This window comes from Perna viridis, chromosome 4 (genome assembly GCF_037379345.1).
Source record: "Perna viridis isolate PV_CMFRI_1.1 ecotype Kerala chromosome 4, ASM3737934v1, whole genome shotgun sequence".
In the NCBI taxonomy this organism is placed as follows: domain Eukaryota; kingdom Metazoa; phylum Mollusca; class Bivalvia; order Mytilida; family Mytilidae; genus Perna; species Perna viridis.
In genome coordinates, this window is record NC_142448.1 from 6512358 (window position 1) to 6533696 (window position 21339).

The window sequence follows — 21339 nt, forward strand, 5'->3', positions numbered from 1 at the left end:
CCTTTCCTACCTTCATGATACTATTAGGTTGTTCAGTCTGTAAAACTTATGAAGTTTTCGTAAACCAAGTACATGTATTCAAATAAATGTACCCAGTTTCATGAAGAATCTCAAATTAAGATTGTCCTCAAATAATTCCTCAGCTCAAATTTTGACCAATCAGATCAATTGAAGTTGAAGATTTGAGGAAATTCTGGACTTCGGAATTTTTATGAAACCCAGGCCAGGATGATTAACTGTATAATATTAGATATTATTTGTGCCTTAATGTTTTCTGGACTCAAGAATTTTAAGCAAGACTTGCTGTCTTTCTAAGTAAATTACATGTCTACTTTTTACGATTAAATACATTGTAACTAATATTGTGTATTCTATCAAATGTCTCTAAAATCCACCCTTCATACAAAGGTTAACCTACATATCATTCTGTATTCTAGTACAATTCCTAAGACCAAGGTATAGGTATTGCTTCTTCCACATACATGCCATTAGGAAGATAATTGAATCTCTTGAACACATTTTGAAATTAATCATTTACCAATTTGTATAAGTTCATTTTATGAATTTCAAAATTTCAATAATGTAATGCCTTTAAAACATAATTATATAGCCTCTTAACTTTTATAGGATATCTTAGTATGGTGCATTTACTGTGTAATGGTATTCAAATATTTTTTTTACATTTTTGAATATGGTTTTGAGAATTTTTTGCATTTGGTTGCTCTTTTAGAGATTTGTTAAATCATATTTAATTGTTAAATTCATAGCTCAACCTGCCTTTGTGATTTGTTTGTTGATGTTTTTTTTTACTTAAAGGCCTTACTTGGATCTCATCATTTCCATGCAAAAGTGTATCAAGAATTTTGTATGTAAATGGATTTTAGGAGCTTCATATAGTGTAGCATAAGCTGTAGGATGATAATAAAACTAATTTGAAAAAACACACAATAATGAATTCACAATAATTTTGCTTTAAAAAATTAAAAGATGAAACCTGACAGTGTTTCATTGGATGAAAAATTGAATACATTTAGCAGTGAGGGTGCAGGGGTTGAAAGCCCTTTTTGTTGGAATATTTTTGGTTTCTTTCTATTTTTAGGTAAAAGCCTGAACCCCCTTTCTTCTTGAATCCCCTCTCTGGATATGTCATTATCACCTAGTAGTTGCCAAGGTGATATCCAGTGCCCTATAGTTCAGGCTGCCATATACTTTGATAAATAACATTATATTTGTGCTATTTATGCTATCCATTTACAAAAAAATTTTGAGAAATTAGAAATGACTTTATTTTAAGTGGTCAGTAAATTATATACTCCATTTCCTATTCATTGTTTAGGGGAAGTTAATGTCCATTTTAAATGGTCATCTAGCAATAGTGAAAATCATACAAACATGATTTACAATCCATTGAAACAGATAATCTAGTTATATCTATGGATAATATACTGTTACTTGATCTGATAATTTAGACTCAGACTTTGTCAACCTGTCAACGAAAATCTGATACACATACTACTTGATAGTGGGACTTAATAATAATATGTTATAAATAAATGATTATATGGTACCCGTATGACTTGAAACAGAAGATGATGAATTAGATAAGTCAAAATTCAACAGGATATATTCATTTTAAGGTTTTCTGGGTTCATTTTGAAATACAGATTCAGAGTAAAAGTATATCAAGTTTTTATTGGGGTTTTATAGCCATAGTATAACATTCATTTGATGAATTCATCACCATTTCTAATTTCCAGATTCACAATTAAGGACATATGTAACTTTACTGATATAATATTTTCTAGATTGGTTTAGGTAGTGATACCTTGGATAGGGTATTGAATGAAATAATGTTCATCTTCTCATAAAATCCAGTATCATGCATTATATCTGGTATTAACCTTATAAGTCAAGACATAAAACTATAGTCATTGTCATCTGAACTGACATATTGTCTTCAACCATTCACTGAGAGACTTTCATCTAATCATGTGACATATTTTCATTGTCCATTGTACAATACTTTTATCTGGTCATGTGTGAGTTTGTCACTTTAGGTAATTGTGTATGAGAACAGACATACAATTTGTCATGGCTATTTACCCTGGACATGTCAGGTGAAAAACTCAACGAAAATCTCCAATTTTACTTGGTTTGTGAACTGCATATGAACTTTATATATTGACTTTTCCTTTTCTTATTAAACATGTGGGCTGAAATTATTGCTATGTTGCAAGTTCAAAGGTCATCCATTCAAACTGATTTTAAACCCTTAAGCAGAAAAAAAATTTATTGGTGCAAGTTTATTGTACTCCAACTAAATTCAAAAGGGCTCTCAACCTAAATTTGAACCAGGGTGTACTGCAAACAACTTAAAGGTTTAGGTTTTTTTAAAAATTAAAATTGGTGCATTTCAATACTTCTACATAAAGGTATACTGAATATATAACCAACAGTGTTAGTTTTCCTTACAAGGAATATTTAGTTTCCTAATATTGCTTTTGAATTTTACTTTAAAAGTTGAAAAGACCAAGAAAGGGCCTTTTCTGCTTGAGCTATAGAATTCAGTTATGCCAGAAATGAACTATTGGAGTGGTGACTTTAGTGGCAAATACAGTTTGAAGGCAATCACAAGAACCAAGATGTAGAAAGAAAAGATAAAAACCTAGCTATAAGTAAATGAGTCAAGACTACACAAAAAATACTTTTATGTAAAATTGTATCAAAACTAAGAGAAACAAAGAACCAAAGACTCTGGCAACATTCACTAGTCAGTTACTCAGTCATCTGGTGGTCCTAAAAACTATGATAATGTTCTCATCCCATATTTTAGCTAACCACAGTATAGGTGATAATGAATAAGGAAAAAAACACCCAATTGTCAAAAGTCGACTATGCATACATAATGGTGATCTTTAAATACTATAATTACCTCATAATGTAAACACTTGAAAAATAGATGGAGAGATGATTTCTGTCAGTGCAAATAAACATCAAAGAGAACTCACCTTGACTGGAAGATGGTCTAGATTGGTATCTATCAAATTGATGCCAATCATATATAGAGATGTTATTGGAAAGTGACATAATCAGCATGGAATCAACATTCAGAGATATCCTCAAGTGTTGACATATACTGTATTATACCACAACACCCATCTTATAATGGCTTTTTAATGTCATAGGAATTAAGTTCATGACATCAATGTGGAACTTGTCTAATCTAGGAATACTGAGTTTTTTTGGTCAATGCAGAATTTCAATTTTTATGTTCCTGTGACTTTCAGGGGCACCTTATTTTACCCCTGTTTGTCTGTGTTTTGTCCATTCATCCATCTATCTGTTTGTCCATCCAGATAGGGGTAAATTGTTTGTCTGCCTGTCTTCACCAACAGTTTTTGAGAAACAGTTTTGAAATGGCAAGGCCTAAGGATTTTGATTTGTGTAAAACATTGCTGAAATTAGAGATAGTTGAACAAAGCAGCATCATTCCATAGGGTTACATGGCATGTTTTATTTTAATATCACCTCATTACCTTTATATGTTCATTTTTATAAAGAACATTGTCTTAAACATGTACTGTAAACTTATTAATTTTCACAGATTCTGTCAATTGAGCATATTGGTGGGTATCAGTTTTCACAGTTTCAAAAAATGATAAGCATTCTACACTGTTAAAACTCAATTTTGCTGGTACTGTTTTTCATGCTTTTCTGTCCACTGCGAAAATAGCAAAAATTAGTGCACCGTGAAATGAATACTTTTACAGTATGTGTAGGGGTATTATTCATGTCTTCCAGAACCAAATAAGTTTCTGAGGCCATCTAAAACTTCCATGTGGAATGGGGGGGGACATCTTTATCTTTTTTTCCAGTTTTCATATTGTTATTCCAATAACCTGTCTAAAGGAGGAGGAGCACTCACAAACGTGTTTAATCTTTCCATTTACATTATGTGCCTGTCCCAAGCCTGGAACCTGTAATTCAGTTGCTGTCATTTTTTTTTATGTTCCTTGTTATTTGTTTTGTATTTTTTTTACTATGTAGATTAGAGCGGTTTTCATCTTTTATGAATTGCTTCACTTCATTCGTTTTTGGGCTTTTTACAGCTTGCTTTATGGTATGGTTTTTGCCCATCATTGAAGATCGTAGGGTGACCTGTTGAAGTTTAGTTGTTTGTCGCTTTGCATTTGGTGGATGACTGTGTCATTGGGAATCATACCACATCACCTATTTTTCTTGTACTAAGGTGTGTCATGTTAGAATGGTTACAATTTATTTTATATAATCAATGAACACATTTGTTGGATGTAAAAGAATCACAATTCTGTCTGCCATTCTGGCTAAATACTCCTAAAAAGTGGATTTCAAAAAGACATTTTGGACATAGGTTTTGCATTGTATGAATAGACCTTCTTATAAGGTGCTTGCTTAGGAGATAGCCAAACTGAAGAGCTGGTTCTATGTGTTTAACATAACAGTACAAGTAGTGTAGCATCTGACTCATATTGTTAATTGTAACATATATTCTTCTCTATTGTAAGATAGTTAAATCTATATTCCTATATATTGTAGGTTTTAATTTAGTCATCACATCTGTCACCACTTTGTCTATTGTATGGCTTAAGGAAACTGTGAAGGGCACATCCGTTGGTGCTAGCAATCATGACTTAATAAGTTTAGTCAGATCAGTCAATTAAGATAGTTCACTCTATGATCTGCAAGTCCCTTTTTTTTTGTTTAAAAAATCTTGAGTATTTTAAGTAGTACGACTGTGCAGTCTAGTTGTATGATAAATAATTGGTATGACAAGTTTTTTCATACAACATGGATTTATATATAAAGATATTCAGAATGTCACCAGACTTCTATCACGACTGTATGACCACTGTGTACAGTATAAATGTTTGAAGTAATTAACCAAGCTATATATCCTGGTGTAACATAACAGCTGTTAGATCTTAGAATGTACACTTGATAATTCTAAATCTAATTTCTTCTGCAATGCAGGGGTTTTATTAACTTTTTTTCAATGCAGGTACCTTTGGTTTTGTAGGCGGTACTTTTCATCATTTTCTTTAATAAAAATGTATGAAATTTTAAAATTCAGGAGGTACCTTTCGGTGGCTTAGGAGGGTAAAAGTACCTGTGTACCACCTCTTAATGAAAGGCCTGGCAATGATAAGATACATTCATGAGACTTTTTTTATGCTCTCTTTACTTGATTTATATATAAGAATAGTTTTAAGTATCATCTCTGTGTATTGAAATTCGTTTCATATTTCAAAGAATCTAAACTACCATTTTACATTAATTTTTATTTGAAAGTCACCTGAGAGCTGTAAAGAAGGTAAAAGTGAATTGCATACCCATAGGCAGGGGGTTTGGGGTTATGATGAAGCCCCACTTGGAAGTGAAAGAGTGTTAAAAAGTGTTAAAAACAAGCTTCAAATAGAGTAATTTGTCCCCCTCTAACCCCCCTCCCCCCAGTTCTTGCTATAAGCCTGAATTAGATAGCTAGAATGTTGTTGAAAAAATAAGAGGTTCAACAATCTTCAAATTAGAACAAAACAAAATATTACTCATATCCCTTATTTCTTTCAATGGAAATATCTTCCATAATTTTGTCAACTGACAATAACTCTGCTAAAAGAAAAGTGACTTAAAAAATATGCTTGTGATAATTAGTATGGATGGATTTAGAAGATTGGAAAATTTAAATTAAAGAACTCTCCTTGTGTGGCCAAAATTGAACATAATTCTTTAGCAGTGGTAGCTCATTAATCAAATGTCCCCATTAGGGGTGGAGAGCCTCTCTCAGAGAAATTTAAATATTTGAGGAATCTAGAATGGATTTCTTCAACTTGAGAACTTTTCACTTGAAAATTTTAAAACTTCTCCTCAAGGATCAGACTAAAGTAGTATAATGTCAAAGGATCAACAGTATTTCATGTATTAAATACAAACATTTGCAAGAACCTGGCAATTTCATTTAAACTTTGATAAGCATGAATGACAAAATTTAAGTATCTGGCAATGTATTATGATTTGGTCTTAGAGTTGTCGCCTGTCTTCCATATTAAAAAAAAATAATGTCTGAAATAAAATAATTATTCTTTGAAGTTTTTACCTATCTGCTTCTGATTTGTTCATTTTCAGTTTAATAAATTGATAAGGAAAGTTTTATGAATAGGGAACATGAAGTATAGTCTTCAATCAGATTGTCATATGTGATTTAGATATATGGGAACAAACCCTGTTCTACCTGACTCTTACAGAAGCCGGTAATCATTCCATTGTAACACATATTTTTAGAAGATATCACCAGGAATGTCTAAATTATCTATGGATAAAAGTAGTAAAGTTGTGATCTGTTGAAAGGTTTGATTCTCTATGTAATCTTTTTATCTGTCTAATCATTACTTCATATAAATCTCGTCTGTATAAGATTTTGGCTCTCAATTCCTGTCAGTAATGTGCTGTGGTTTCATCAGTAATTCAAAGTTCACATCTGAAATTCTTTATTGATGATTAACCAAGTGCTGGTGTACATCATTTACCTACAAACTTTAAGACATAGTAATACAACATCCAGGAACTGTGTGTAAAAGCGACACTGGGAATCCTTATGCAGTATTAACAAACAGTATAGTACAGCTATATCTTAATACATGTATACTTCTTTCCTCAAAGTGTTTTGTTCTGAAGAATACATTTGCTTATGAAATCAAAGGAGGAAAATATTACTGGTTAAGAATTTCTATGATTAGATCTTCTTCATTTTTTTATACAACTGCAAAAAATGTGGTTGTATATTGGTATGGCGCTGTCTTCATCATTGTTTTATCCATGTTTGTGTCGTTGTCTGTAGACACTTAGTTTTTATGTGATAACTTGAGTATCGGTTGATCTTTATATAATTTTATAACAAGGTTCCAAACCACAAAAGAAAGATTGGTAATAATTTTGGGGGTTATGGCCCCAACAGTCTTAGAATTAGGGGCAAAAAAGGGGCTAAACAAGCATTTCATTGAATTTAACTATATAACTCCAATAAAATCATTGAGATATCTATGATATTATACCACAAAATTCTATACCACATTTTTCAGACTTGGATTTATTTTGGGGGTAAAAACGAACTTTTCAGAAATTAGGAGCCAAAAAGGGGGCCAGAAACATGCATTTTTCTGATGTCCAGACAATAGCTTGACTATTAGAAAATGAATCTTTTTGAAATTGTATTACAAGTTGCTAAACCACTTAAGGAAGACTGATTTTGATTAAAAAAAATTATTAGAATCCTTATGAAACTCTTTGCCTACATTTTTTAATCAGATTTCAGATATCTCTGACAGTTTTGGAGTTATAAGGGGCCAAAGGGGAACATTTTTTTTATTTTTGGTGTGGTTTTGGAAAATTTTTTATTAGATTCCTTGTATGAAAATCTCAGCCTAAATAGAGGAGCTTTAAGAAGTATACTTACCAAATTAACCCTATCATTTAATTTGTTTAGGAAATGATGTTTAAAGTGATCCATGAATGCACCTTGAAATACTGAAATAGAATTTTAATATGTTGTTCAATATTGTGTTCAAATGAGCTGGAAAAGAGTTGTTGTGTCCATAAGTCCCTATGTTTAGTGTGTCAAAAACTAATATTGTATCACTCAAGTGAACAGAGTTTAACTAGCTGCAGTTGTAGCATGCTGTGCTCGGTGAGCTTTTTATTTACTGTTGCATCAAATAGGTCTCTATTTGTTCCATTTCTCAGGATATTTTTATATTTTGGGCAATTAAAAATACATTGAGAATTATGCTTTCAACTTTAGATTTACACACCTGTAGTTATTAGATGGGGTGATTTGATATTGTTCATTTTAATATTGCACTATACTCTCAAAATATTGTCTGTCTGTCTATCTGCTTTTTCATTAGCCTTTTATCTTTTTATACTGAATACCATGTTGGCTCAATTCTCTATTTCATTGATAGATTTATGATAGGTTTATTGTCCATTCAGTGATTTAACAAAATCAGGAATAAGTAAACAAATTATTTGATTAAGAGTAGGAAATTGACCTTACTTATGGTCTATAAGGATTATTAGTGCTTGGTGCCTTTTGGAATAATTGGTACTTAAACCTCTTCTGCAGTGTGCCTAGGTTTGTTCTTCATTTATGGTGCTTAATTTATCTGGAAAATGTATTTAACAGAATGGATTGCAAGACTGGAACAATGGACTGGATATATATTCATGATTTTAAATTGTTGAATGCATTAGTTCTTTTTTTTAAATACATGCACAAATCATAATATGTGTATTGTTTGTTATGAATACTTTACTGGATCAGCGTACACTGATCACTTGGATGATTGGAAATCTCTTGCTTCTTGAATTGTATTATTGTTCTTATTCTGTAGAAAAAAGTGTTGATGTTTCCAACAACAACACAGACAAAACAAATCAATACACCACTCCACTCCAAGACTGCACTCCTTAGCATACAAAGTGCCATTGTATCTGATGTATTTGAAGCAGCTTTGTTATAACAACTGTTATTGACAGATATCATAAGTTTTAAACAAGTTATGCATTGTAGAGTACAATTAATAAAAAGATTACAAGATTTGTCCAGTTTTATGCTATGTTTTATCAATAAATGTACTGTTTAAAAGTAGTTACAGAGAGTAATTTATCCTGTAAAGAATGTTCAAAATCTAGTTTGTCTGCCAGATAATGGGATATTGAAATCTGTATTTACAAAGGTGTTACTTGAAGTTTCAACAAAAAGGTAAAAGTTATCTTTTTAATGGCAAGTAAGATTTATTATAACATACTTTGGTGGTCTTTGTTAATTTAAGCCCAAAGTACATTTTAAGAAAGGTTTTCTCAATGCTGTAACCTGATAGCAGATTTACATATAAATCATGTGTGATAATGTACATGTTTTCTAATACAAAACTACCAAATCAACCATAAGTCTCCTGTACATGTCAGTTTACAACTTTATATCTTATGAATATAATGTTTTCTAATACTTTACATTTTCAATTATTTGTTACCTGCATAACATCCAGTGATTTTAAAATTTTAAAACTTAACATATTTGCTTTGAATTTTACAGTTATTTTTCTGCATGTAAAGGATTGGTTAAATTTTGCTTACAGTAAATATTTGCTATTAAATTCAATGCACTTTATATTAACTGCCCTAGATAGGAGCTTTATATAAATTGCAATATTTTTGGTATCACTATTTCACTTGGCGCCTGTCTTTGTTTCTTGTGATAACATTTCCTTGAAAGCCTTAATCTAGTACTTGTGAAACAGATTAATGCTGAACTTGGTAACAATTTTTTTGACATGTTTAACTATGTATTCATCCTCTTCTAAAAGTATTAGAAAACTATTTTATATTTCTTGATTAAAAGCAAACTGCACCTTTTGCAAAATTATGGGGAATCATGTTTTAAATTAATTCACATTTTATAATATATATTGTGTTGCTATAATAAAAATTCAATTTAACAATTAAACTGAAGTGGACTTTGAATGATATTGCTTGGGAGATTGATGAATGAACAGAATTATAAGCTTACCAAATGATTTTGGCTACCTGTTATTTGGCAACTGGATATTGGCCATATGATTATTGTATATAAAATTGGTGATTTTATTAATTTTTATTGGCATTTTCCTTACTGCTCTTTTCATTTTTATTTTTTTTTTGTAATTTGTCATTAGAAACATGTCTGTGGTTACCCAAGTAACAGCCAATAATTGGTTCTTAGTAATAGCTCCTGCTGAGCCATCATAGCTTATTCTTACCAACAGATATCATGGATTTCTCTTTCATATATTGTAAGATTTTCTCACTAACTCACTTCAGTTGTCTGATCAAATGAGAAAATACAAATTGGTAAAAGCAAGTCAAGAAAATGGTTTATACATTTGTCACAATGCTGTAGTTTTGACAGGTGATTTCAATTCAGAGTTTTGGCATATAACAACAAATATGTCAACATGTGATTGTCATCTGAAGATTCTGCTTTTATGTTAAGGTAGTATATTGCGTTCCTTGTGTTCAAAATATGCCTTCATAATTTTTCTGAATAGACCAATTAGCAGAGTAACTGAACTGCTTGGTATAATCATTCAGAGCTATTGTAAAATGGTGGTAAATTGAATACAAAACACTTAAGTGGCATGTGACAGTTACATTCCCAAGATCTCTATCAAGGCTTGCCTATTTGGTAGACAAACCTTAAGCTTTGAAAAGACATTTTTGGTTCAACAAGTTTTTATCACATAATCTGATAAAAATCAACACTTTTCTGAGGTATCAAATGAAATTTGCCTTGTAATTAGTGCTTGTTTCATTGGTAAACCTATAATCTGATGTATTGTTCAGTTTAAAGAAGCTGCAGATAATAGTGTTAATGGATAAATGTTTGTTCAGGGTTTACTTCTTATGGTGTTATTATAGTACTCCTATCAGGGTAACACAGATTTATGGGTAGCAGGACCAAAACGAAAGATGTTGTGGATGTTTATAACACTATCCCCCAAATTGTTTTCAATTGAAATGATAAAGCAGCATTTAAAACATCCGTATACATTAAGACTGTTGTACTGAAGTGTCCTGCTATTGTTTTTGTTTTCTACCAGAAAGTGACAGGTATACTTATGTAAGTTTTTAGACTTAGTTTTTAATTTCCCTAGCCTCTGAGTTATTGAGTGTCCCCTATTGATAGTGATCAAATCGTAGTGAAACTTGGTATTTCTGTACATCATGATATGAGCTTTTTACAGTTACAGTGCTATTTTATTATGATTCTGTCAGCGTTAAAGAGGGCATTAGTATAGTGTCATGTTTAGAAGTTTTTGACCTTCTTTGATTAGACAGTACATTGCCATGTTGGTGTTCCACCACCCATAAATATTACCTATTTAAATGATTTGCTTCTGTTATTTTGTACAATTAGAAATAAACATTGGTAATATGAGAGTAATTAAGTTCTTTATCAGCATCATGTTATAATTACTTTGAACTTAATTAAGCAATTTTTTATGAGGTTTTAAAAGTACAAAAAGATTGAATTGAGTTGACTTAAAACTAGGACCATGGCAGCACCTTGGTACTGAATTGTATTATTCTTATTTTGACTTGATCGAAGTGTTTGACCTATCTAAATGCCAAACTTTGATTTTTTTGGTTAAAGGACTATGTGCCATGGGAATATTATCTTTCTCCTAGAATTTTTCTTTAGCTATATGATATGATGTTTGTAATGAGCTTGTACATGTATCCCCCATGATAACCAACCAATAATATGTTTCTTATGGAGAAGATACCTTCCCTATTGGTACATCCAACCAATGCTTCCTGAGTTTTGGTATTATCCAAGTTGTTCTCCTTATTAAGCCATTTCTGTTAGTTTATTATCAATGATTGATTCTATCTCTGGTTTTGGACTCATGAAATCCAAGACATAGATATTGTTCTTGGCAATAAACAAGTGAAAAATAACCACATTTAATCTTGATTTTAGCATACTAAACATAGGAAACCAAACATGTTCTTCAGTACAGATCCATTTAGGACTAGTACTACAATAAGGTTTAAAGTGGGACACAAAAATATTTGTATAACTTAAATACATGTATATTACTAATACTTGTATGAAGAGACTGTTTTCTAGGGGTGTTCAGGGTAGTTAGCTGATAAAAAGTTCCTCAAGTATTTGTAGATTGTCACTACTTGCAAGATTGACATGTAGATAATAATTGTATTTTTCAGAGGAATACACTATGGTCACCTAACAGTTGCTCTATATGTACATGTGAAGATCCAGTGGTAATGTGTGAAGATGTACGATGTTCTAGTCCTAACTGTGACACAGACAAGGTATGATACTAACCATTTGGTTTGCTACTCAACATTAGAATCAGGAATTGGGGGGAAAATACAAACATGCTAAAAATACAACATAGGGGTCAGACAGTAGTTTTTCATATATATCTCCAAAACTGTTAGGTTTAGCCAAATTCTTTCAATTGCCGAAACAATCCTTATTATAATGCCTACAAAGGTCTCCATGAGTTATGTTATGAATGGTGAAAAATTATGTTTTTTTTTTGTTTTTTTTATACAGTTTTCAACCAATATTTTGAACACTTAGATAGAAAGAAAAAAACTTTTAATGCTGAAATGATCCTTATGATAAGTCTTACCATAGTCTTCTTAAATCAAAATTGTTGGACAACTCCATGTTAAATTTATTGTGCTTGAAAGGCAAAATTTAACCAGATGAGCAATTAAGGCCCCTGGGAGCCTCTTGTTTTATGGACATATAATGGTGTTCCAGCTTGTCTGCCTGTCCTCTCTTAATATAAAACCCAAAAAATGGACAGATTTATAATGTTAAGGTCAATGTTTATTATTATGGAAGGAATCTACCTTTCATTTATTTTATTTTTTTTGACATTTCAGAGCTTGAAGACTTACAACACACTGCATTTAATTTGCTTCAGTTGTATTTTTGTGTTTTATGTAAATTTGATTCAATTATAGAAAGTCGAGGTGATCAATAAACATTTTAATTAGGTGTCTTAGTATATGTTTATGTCCGACCACAAAAACAACAGTTATTCCTCAGTTGCAAAAACAATTTACGTGTACCACTCATTTCATTGAAACTGCCTGATACCTATGTGGACCTTTAATAATTTACATACAGATATCTATGATGTTGGTTTATTTTAGTTTAATTTCCACATCAGAAGAAATAAAGTTTTCTGTTAATTAGCATTTATAAAATTCAGATAGTTCTTACTTTTTTTTCAAGAACAGGAAATTCGTGATTTGTTAAAATTTAACTCATTTAAATATTATTCATATTTCTGCCTTATGTAAGTATAATATTCATAATATTTTGTTCTTAAATTCTCCAATATATGGAGTCAGAAAATAAAATATTGAATAAATATTATGACCTTATTAGGTTAGTTATGATATGATTGATTGATTGATTGATTGATTGTGCTGGTTGTGGTTAAATGTTCATTGGCTGATATTTCATGCAATTGACACTTTTATGTTGACTGCAGGGTATTTATATGGAATGTTTAGTATGCTTCTGTGAGAACAATTCCTTTGTACTACCCCAATCTATTCAGTTAACAGTGCTATAATGTACTAGTTAGATGTTCACCTTCTGTAGGAAGACAGATCATTCATGACAATGACAGTAGAATGACAAAATCAAATGTTTCATCAACTTATTCTATTGTAAAGCCTGCGAAATTTTTGAGTACAGAAAAACAGAAGATACTAACAATAATGTATATTGTAGTAGGTTTTTTACCATCTTAATTGATGTGGTACCAAATTAGCGTTCATTCAAATAAATAAATTCTTAAATAACCAGGTATTCAACAGTCTGGAGTTATTCCTAAGTCAGAGAGTTTGTTGCTTTGAATTATATTAGATCTGACTTGATTTGTTTTGCAGATATATAAATCTTGTAGGCATGCAATATTTCTCATTAAACAAAACAAAACTGAAGATTAACATGAAAAATGACTTAATGAGTTTAAGTAATATTAATCTGTCATAATTTGCCCAAAGGGATGTGAGCTTTACCTATCTTTTGTTTTCTGAAGGGCCTTTTGGTATGCAAAAGGTTTTTTTATTAATTTAATTAATGATACATTAGCAAGAAAATAATTTAATCTAAAGTATGTATGTCAAAACTAAGCTGAAAGCACTTTTATGTGGTAGAGAAATATCTCACTAAGGCAAGAGGGTGGTATGATATGCTATAAGGTTGGAAAAGAAACATAAGTTTTATATAAAGAAGAAAGTTTCTTCTATAATATTGGAGAAGATATTTTGGTAGGAAAGAGGAGACAATAAAAGCCTGTAACATCCCTTATATTGAATTTTGTCATCAAAGATATTCATGAAACCAAACTCTGCCAAAACCTTAAAACATGGACTAGATACTCTGGAATGGTAGTCCGTCACAGGTGGCTCATACAATCTTTGGTGAGGCTTGTATAAACAGAAATTTTAGTGGGCTGGCTAAGTTAGTTTGTTTAAGAACAATTTTTGGTCTATAATGTCGATCATAAAGTAAAGTAATCAGTTATCATAGGTTAATTAGGAGTTTTTCATTGATTTAAGTTTTCTCTGTATAATATTAACTTAATCTAAGTGTACAGACATAATCTTTACTGAGATTAGATGCTGCAAACAATTTTGACCTTAACATCACATTACTTGAATCAAATCTAAGATGTTTTAGAGTGCCACTTATCTGCAAGATGTAACAATGTCTTTAAAGGTCAATGGATACAGTATAACAGCTGTCTTTACATTTGTTTAAACCAGCAGATATAAACAACAGGTTCTATCACAAAGTTAATATGAAAGGATATCTGTAAATGTTATCAATAATATACAACTCATTATAAGAATACTTCATGGGTGTACATTTGATGGTCTGAAAAAATTCTGATTTTTGAAGACATAGATTTCATTAGAAACATTGGTTTAATTGTTTTTTTACCAAACAACAAAACTATGAATTACTTTATCTTATAAACAGGTTTAGTTGTTCAGCTGTTGTAGTTGTTCTTCCACAGTCAATAAACAGTTGTAACTGTTCTTCCACAGTCAATAAATAGATGTAGTTGTTTTCCGATAGTCTTACTCTTAGTTTCTTTTTTTTTTTACAAAGCGTAGTCAGTTTGGGTATTTTAGTAAGTAGGTAATTTCATAAATGTAAATACAGGAGTCAGTTTTTAATAGTTATTATAGTTATTAAACTAATTTAACTTCATCTTTCTTTCTGCCAGTTTGTTTGTCTTGTAACTATATATTTTCATAATTAAGATTAATAAAACAAGTTACATTCAATAAAGTTACACTTCCAAATGTCTGTTAGTGCGCAAACAAAACTAACCTGAGATCCATTAAGAAAATATGTGAATTATAAAGCAGGCAGACTATTGGAACTAAAATTATTTACTAAACAAAATGTTGAAATTGTATTTATCTAGAATTTAGGAGTAAGATACACCAGTGAAAGTCTGTTGATCAAAGGAAACACAAGTCATATATTTTGTTTCTCATTCAGTGCATGATTAATCATATGTAATTATCATTGAAGTGTTCTGTATGATATACTTCTAAAATAGATAAATATTGTTAACAGTCAATAAATCTTGTATTTTATAAAACATGTGTTTTACAGGGAGAATATCTACAGATTCCTGCTGAAGGCTGTTGTCCTGAGTGTGTCAGGAGAATGTCACCATGTCTACATGAATCAAAAACTGTCCCAGTAAGTTTATAATGTGTTTAACAGTGGAAGTAACCTTAGGAGGATTAAAAGTGGGATTGGATGGGGGTTCATAAGAATTGTAGACTGCTTAGTACAAATTAAGTGCTTAATTAAGAATATACCTGAACATAGATTGGTGTAAAAAAATTCCATTTTAAGTGTTTACAGAGGTACTAATTGTCTCAGTATCGTATTAATTTTCCCATAGACTTCTATAGTGAAGTGCATATTTTTAGGATTTAAAAAAAAAAATTGTAAATTGATTCAATAAAACTTTCACTTATGTAGCATTTCTAAGGACATGTGAAAAAATAATTTTCCGCAAAGAAAACAGGGTGAGTCCACGAAGATCGGACAGAACAGAAGTCTTGACCTATAAATAGCCATTTTCTCTACTTTCACTTTCGTTTTGCACTCATTAAACCAACCTTTTCAGTGGAACATTTTTATGTTATTTTGTTAGATTTTCTTTTAAAAAAGTATGTCATCTTATAGTTTGATGTTCGCTCTATTTTATAAGTCATTGTTCACATCTTTTGACAAAACATTAGTTTGTAGAGAGGCAAAAAGAAAATGTACTATATTTTGATAGCATCCATGTTTTGACGTAAACCCACTCAGGAATATGCAATGCGATACTGGTACCTAATCTTATGAATAAAACTATATTGCCATGTCAGTGTGAATGAATCATGATTACTTCCAAGGGAGAAAATTCAACTTTCACACTGTAATAGTCATTGAAACTTTTTATATGCTCATTCACAGAAATGATTCCATACAAGTTACAGGCTATGATACTTTTCACCCTTCCGTCCGTCAGTCTGCCTGTCTGTCAAAACCTGTCACCGGGGTAGTGCCTCTTTTTTAATGATTTCATTTAAACTTTTGTGTAGCTATTATGATATACTTGAATGTGATTGATTTTCACAGAAATCTGTCAAGGGGGACAATGAACTTTTTGGAAGGGGAACTTAATAAGGTTCTTAAACTCTAGTCTGTTTTCTTGAACCATTACATACTACATACTCAGAAATTCAAAAAGGCATTAATAAACTAAAAAATTACTCCTTACTATGTTTTTCTGAATATGCTTACTTGCAGCACAACTCTGTATGGAGTCCTAGTCGTTGTAATTTTTGCCACTGTTTTGATGGAGAAATAACCTGTACACCTCAGACTTGCCCATTGCTACGATGTCGCCCAGGTGAAGTTCCTCAGGTGCTTGCTGATCAATGCTGTCCACAGTGTATTCCTACTGGAAGTAAGTACTATATATGAAGGGCTTTATCCTATATAGGTTATGTTCATATTGGTAGAGTATAACTAATTGTGGCTGTCATTGCTCAGTGAAATAAGTGCTTTCCGAAAGGTTGCTTTGATGAGTTAGTGTGAGTTAGCATGTGTAATATCCAGCATGAAGGCTAGGATTAGTTTGAGTCCACTGGGTAAAATGTTCATATTGTGGAATGTGTATGAGATTTGCAAATAGATGTTCAATTCAGGTTTTTTTTTCATTTACACCCTAATTTAAAGTAACACACAACAGTGTAGTCTTGACTACAGTACGTCTGAGTTAGATTCTTTTTCTTTGATTTTTATAGATGGTTTTATGTTTTGTGACGTCTTGGTTGTGACACATGCAATCAATTAAATATTTCATTTTGCTTTTTTTGCTCTTTAACACCTTTTGATATCAGTAAGGACATGGAAACCTTTGCTACCCATACTGTTGTGTTAGTAGGTACAGCATCCTGTTGATTTGTGTCCAATATATCACTTTTCAGAATTATTTTTAATGATGGCTATAAGTAGATGTTGATTGATAGGTGTTTGTTTTGTCTTCTCTTCAAATCATTTTCATAACAAATGGTAAGGTCTAATGGAAATCAACAAATTTGAAATTCTCTTGGGATAATTTCAGGCCCCCTAGGAAGTTTCTTTCAAAATATGTCTAGTGTGTTTGATTTGTTATTTATCATTATGTACAAAGTTAAAAGTAAAATTATTCATAAGTGGTAATTATCATAAAATGGTCCTTTGCTTGAAATATCAGTAATGATCATTCTGTCAGTTTACTATAGTTAGCTGTATGTGTTGTTATCAAAGCCATTTACTTATAGACATCTCTATGACAGGTTTGGTGTTGAATGACAGTTTTTCCCTTCCTTTTATGTTTGTTTAGGATTATAATGATCCGATTACACTTCTACTATCAAACATTGTCAGACGGTATATTGTAAAACATGGGCTGCATTGTGTAGTTATAAAGTAAATTATACTTAGGAGATGTGGGCAAATGTACCGGTAAATGAGACTACAATGTATGTAGTAGTGCAATATTAAAGGGACAGTCATATATTTGAGGTAAACACCAACAAAACATTGCTGATACTGCATTTTCACCAATAAACAGTAATTTGGATGGCACAGGACAAGATTAACAACACAGATTTCTGACTTCGGAAGCATGCAACTAAAGGCTCTTGAGAGCTTGATTTAGTCACCTGGTAAAAAATTTATTTTTACCTTTCATGGGCAATAACTCTGATAATGAATTGACATGCAAATCTTGGTGTCATTAGTAGCCCTTGATATATGGATCATTTCATCAATTGAAAGATTATTTCTATGTAATAAAATTTTCAAGTTGTAAGCTATACACCACAAAAAGGGCAATAACTTTTCTAAGGATTCATTAGGACCCTATTAGGATTTTTTTAGGCTTTGAAATAAGGATCATTTCAATATTTTTTTCATCTGTTATGGCTTTCAAATAATAAGTCAAAAAACACACAAATTGATTTTTGACTTTCTAAGGGCAATAATTCCAATAAGGAGTCATTAAATAGATTCAACAAAATGTAGATTTTCAGAAACCCCATGGAAGCTAGTGATGAAATTAGGTAATACATGTAACCCAGTAGTTTCAGATGAGAAGATTTTTAATCAAAAGTTAATGACAGAAGCAAAGTAATGAACACAGTGTGAGGTAACAACAAAAAAACTGAGGTGTTATATGGATCCATTCTATGTAGAATTCTACTAAAAGCAATTTGAACCAAGGTACAAGTCTAGACAATGTTTTACAAGATGCCAAGTGGGACACTAGTGTTCAAGAAGATAATGGTTGAGAGTGTAAAGCTTATTGATGGTATTGTCATTGTAATGGTTTAAAGGAATATAGTGCTGTGTTATGGTGAAAGAAATCAATTTCATGCTGTGTCAGTAATTGTCATCCTTAACCATGAATTGAAATTATAAATACACAAACAGATTTAATGGTTATAGAAATCTTACTCTAGAATCATAATACTCTTTAAATAGAAAATAAATGTTCTTAAATATTTAAGTTAAGGATAACTGTCATATATATGTTATAAATTAAGTGAAGAAGTGCACATATATATTCTGAAATGCTTATATTCATTCATTGTGATTTGATCATTTCAGATCACATAAAGAGATTTCAGTTTCTTATTATTACAGAAAATCACTTTCAGTAATAAGGTATACTGCTGTCTGTCTGTCCAGTCTTCCTTTCAGCAAATACCACTAAACTTTGAAATATTTTTTGTATTCATGTTACAGTTTCCCTTTCATTTTCCTATAAAATTTTGATTCCATGTTTTAGATTTTTTGCACTTTATCATAAAAATGGGGTGTATTTTTTTTTGTTTTTGCACTCTAACTGAAAAACTCTTTCAGAAAATGTGCACAACACCGATACATTCTTTGTATTAATTGTCATATGCTCCTTTTTATTTTCTATAAAATTTCCATTTCACCCTTTTGAATTTTGGCACTTTTTTTCATTAAAAAGCAGGGTGATTTTTCAGCTTTCATGCTCTTACTAACACAAGCAGCCAAGGCCACTAAACTTTGAGATATTCTTTGTATCTATGGTCACATGCACCCTTTTTTTTTTTTTTTTTTTTTTTTTTTTTTTAAAATTTTGATTTATGTTTGCAATTTTTTGGCACTTTTTCCAAAAAAGGGGGTTGTTTTTCTTTTTTTATACTCTATCTAAAAAATGTTGACAGCTGACAGCCTCACAGCCATATCATGCTCTCATGGTGCAGCTCTTTATTTTCAATGAAGTCCAAGAACTTGTTGATGAAATATATTTGGATATTCATCACTGAGTATTCAATAGCCAATGAGAAATGTTTTATGTGTTGATTTACTACATAGATTTATAACTTACAGATTGGAAAGAACCATACTTAATGTGAAATTCTGATTAATTTATCATATAAATTTGCAGTTTTTGAAGTGTGACCTTAAAAGAAGTATTAGTAAACAAAAAAAAGTGTAAAAAACTTTACACTGAAAATGCATTTCAACTTATTATGTGTTCTGAATAATAAAGTAATCAATATTAAAAATCCATTAATAATAGTACATTGTGATGGAAATAAGGGGTTATTGGAAACACTTCCACATTGTTTTAATTGTTGTAGGGATGTTCTATAAAGTGATATGAAAAGTCCAATGATTATTTTTCTGTAGTTTGATGTAGTCAAATTTACATAAATCATTGGCAGTAGTCCATTGCTCTGGGAAAATAATAGATGGTCATGTCATTATATTTTAATGCAGATTGGCAAATATTTTATTTGGTAGTCACTACTTCCATATAGGAGATAGAATGACAACAGGCTGGCTCAGAGTCAGAGTGACATGCCTACGATACCTTCAGACTGTTGCTTCTGGGAGGTGGCTCAATCCAAATCCAACTCAAAAGGTTCCCTGTTAGTTCATTGTTTGGTTTAGAAAGGTTCCCTGTTAATTCAGTGTTTGGTTTAGAAAGGTTCCCTGTTAATTCAGTGCTTGGTTTAGAAAGGTTCCCTGTTAATTCAGTGTTTGGTGTAAAAAGGTTCTCTGTTAATACATTGTTAAATTGAGCCAGGTTTTGTGTTAATTCAGGGTTTAGTTATGCTGGTTTTGTTGAATATTTTTCAATTTTAATGTCATAAATTAAAAAATATAATATTTATATGAGGAATAATTTAAATCATGAAAAAAATCACTCCTTTTATACCATTGCTCTTCTTGACATGGAAATAAGTCAGAACTAACCGTAAACACTGCGATATATTTCTGTATTAATGTTCAAATCTGATCAGAATTGGTTGTACAACAAAGTTTTTGAATTATAGAGGAAAAGTTTGAACAGTTTCGGCACAGATTAGACTAAATCTAGGTAAGATGACTTAGTTAGGTCTGTTTAATGGAATGTCCTAAGATCAGCCAGTCAGTGGCTTGCCACGCCTAATTAGCACAATTTACTTGAGTAATATAATTGTTATTAAAGATCATTTAAATAAAAACAGAGTAAAACTATACATGATTCATCAGATTTTGTATTTGTAGCCAAAACTTTTTGTGAAAATGATATTTATAAAAGAACAAAGAAATACTTATGATATTTCTAGATGCAACATTTTGATAAAGAGATAAAAATCTAGTCTTGAATTATGCTGAATAAAGTCATTTAGTGAAATATTTACTGTTTCATTGTAAATGTCAAACTAATATTGTGAACATACTATGTGATATTGAATGTAAAAATTTTTAAGCAGAGCAGTCCAAATATAGATTATCTGTGGAAAACTTGCAGCGAGTAAAATGCTAGTTCAGCTTTAATTCAATCCAATCCTTAATAACCCAACAAAATTTTACCATACAATAAAAATTGCTATCCATGAGTTAAAATACTGTAATTTGATCAGTTTCACAATCACTGAAACTGAAAGAATGGTATATAATCAAAGGGTTTAGTATATCAAAATTGTCTGATCAAATGCAGAGTACTCCAGAACCCAGTTAAATACTAATCTTTTTGATGGTCCATTATTGTCTATTAACCTGTGTCTTATACAATACGTCTTAACCACATAATATTTTGGACCAAAGCTATACATGCATGTCTATAATAAGGCTGATATTCACTGTATTTTCTGAACCCCTATATGTCTTATTGA

General features: G+C 31.0%; 1 protein-coding gene across 2 annotated transcripts in view; it reads left to right on the top strand.

The window, feature by feature from the left end:
* The window catches only part of LOC148618657 (extracellular matrix organizing protein FRAS1-like), a 101540-nt gene that overhangs the window by 14854 nt on the left and 65347 nt on the right, over positions 1-21339 (top strand). For both annotated transcript variants that reach the window (XM_088577772.1, XM_088577773.1), the window contains exons 3-5: positions 11803-11910; positions 15263-15352; positions 16457-16616. In XM_088577772.1, the coding sequence (XP_088433898.1) occupies positions 11803-11910; positions 15263-15352; positions 16457-16616 (358 nt within the window). The remainder of the gene's footprint in view (positions 1-11802; positions 11911-15262; positions 15353-16456; positions 16617-21339) is intronic.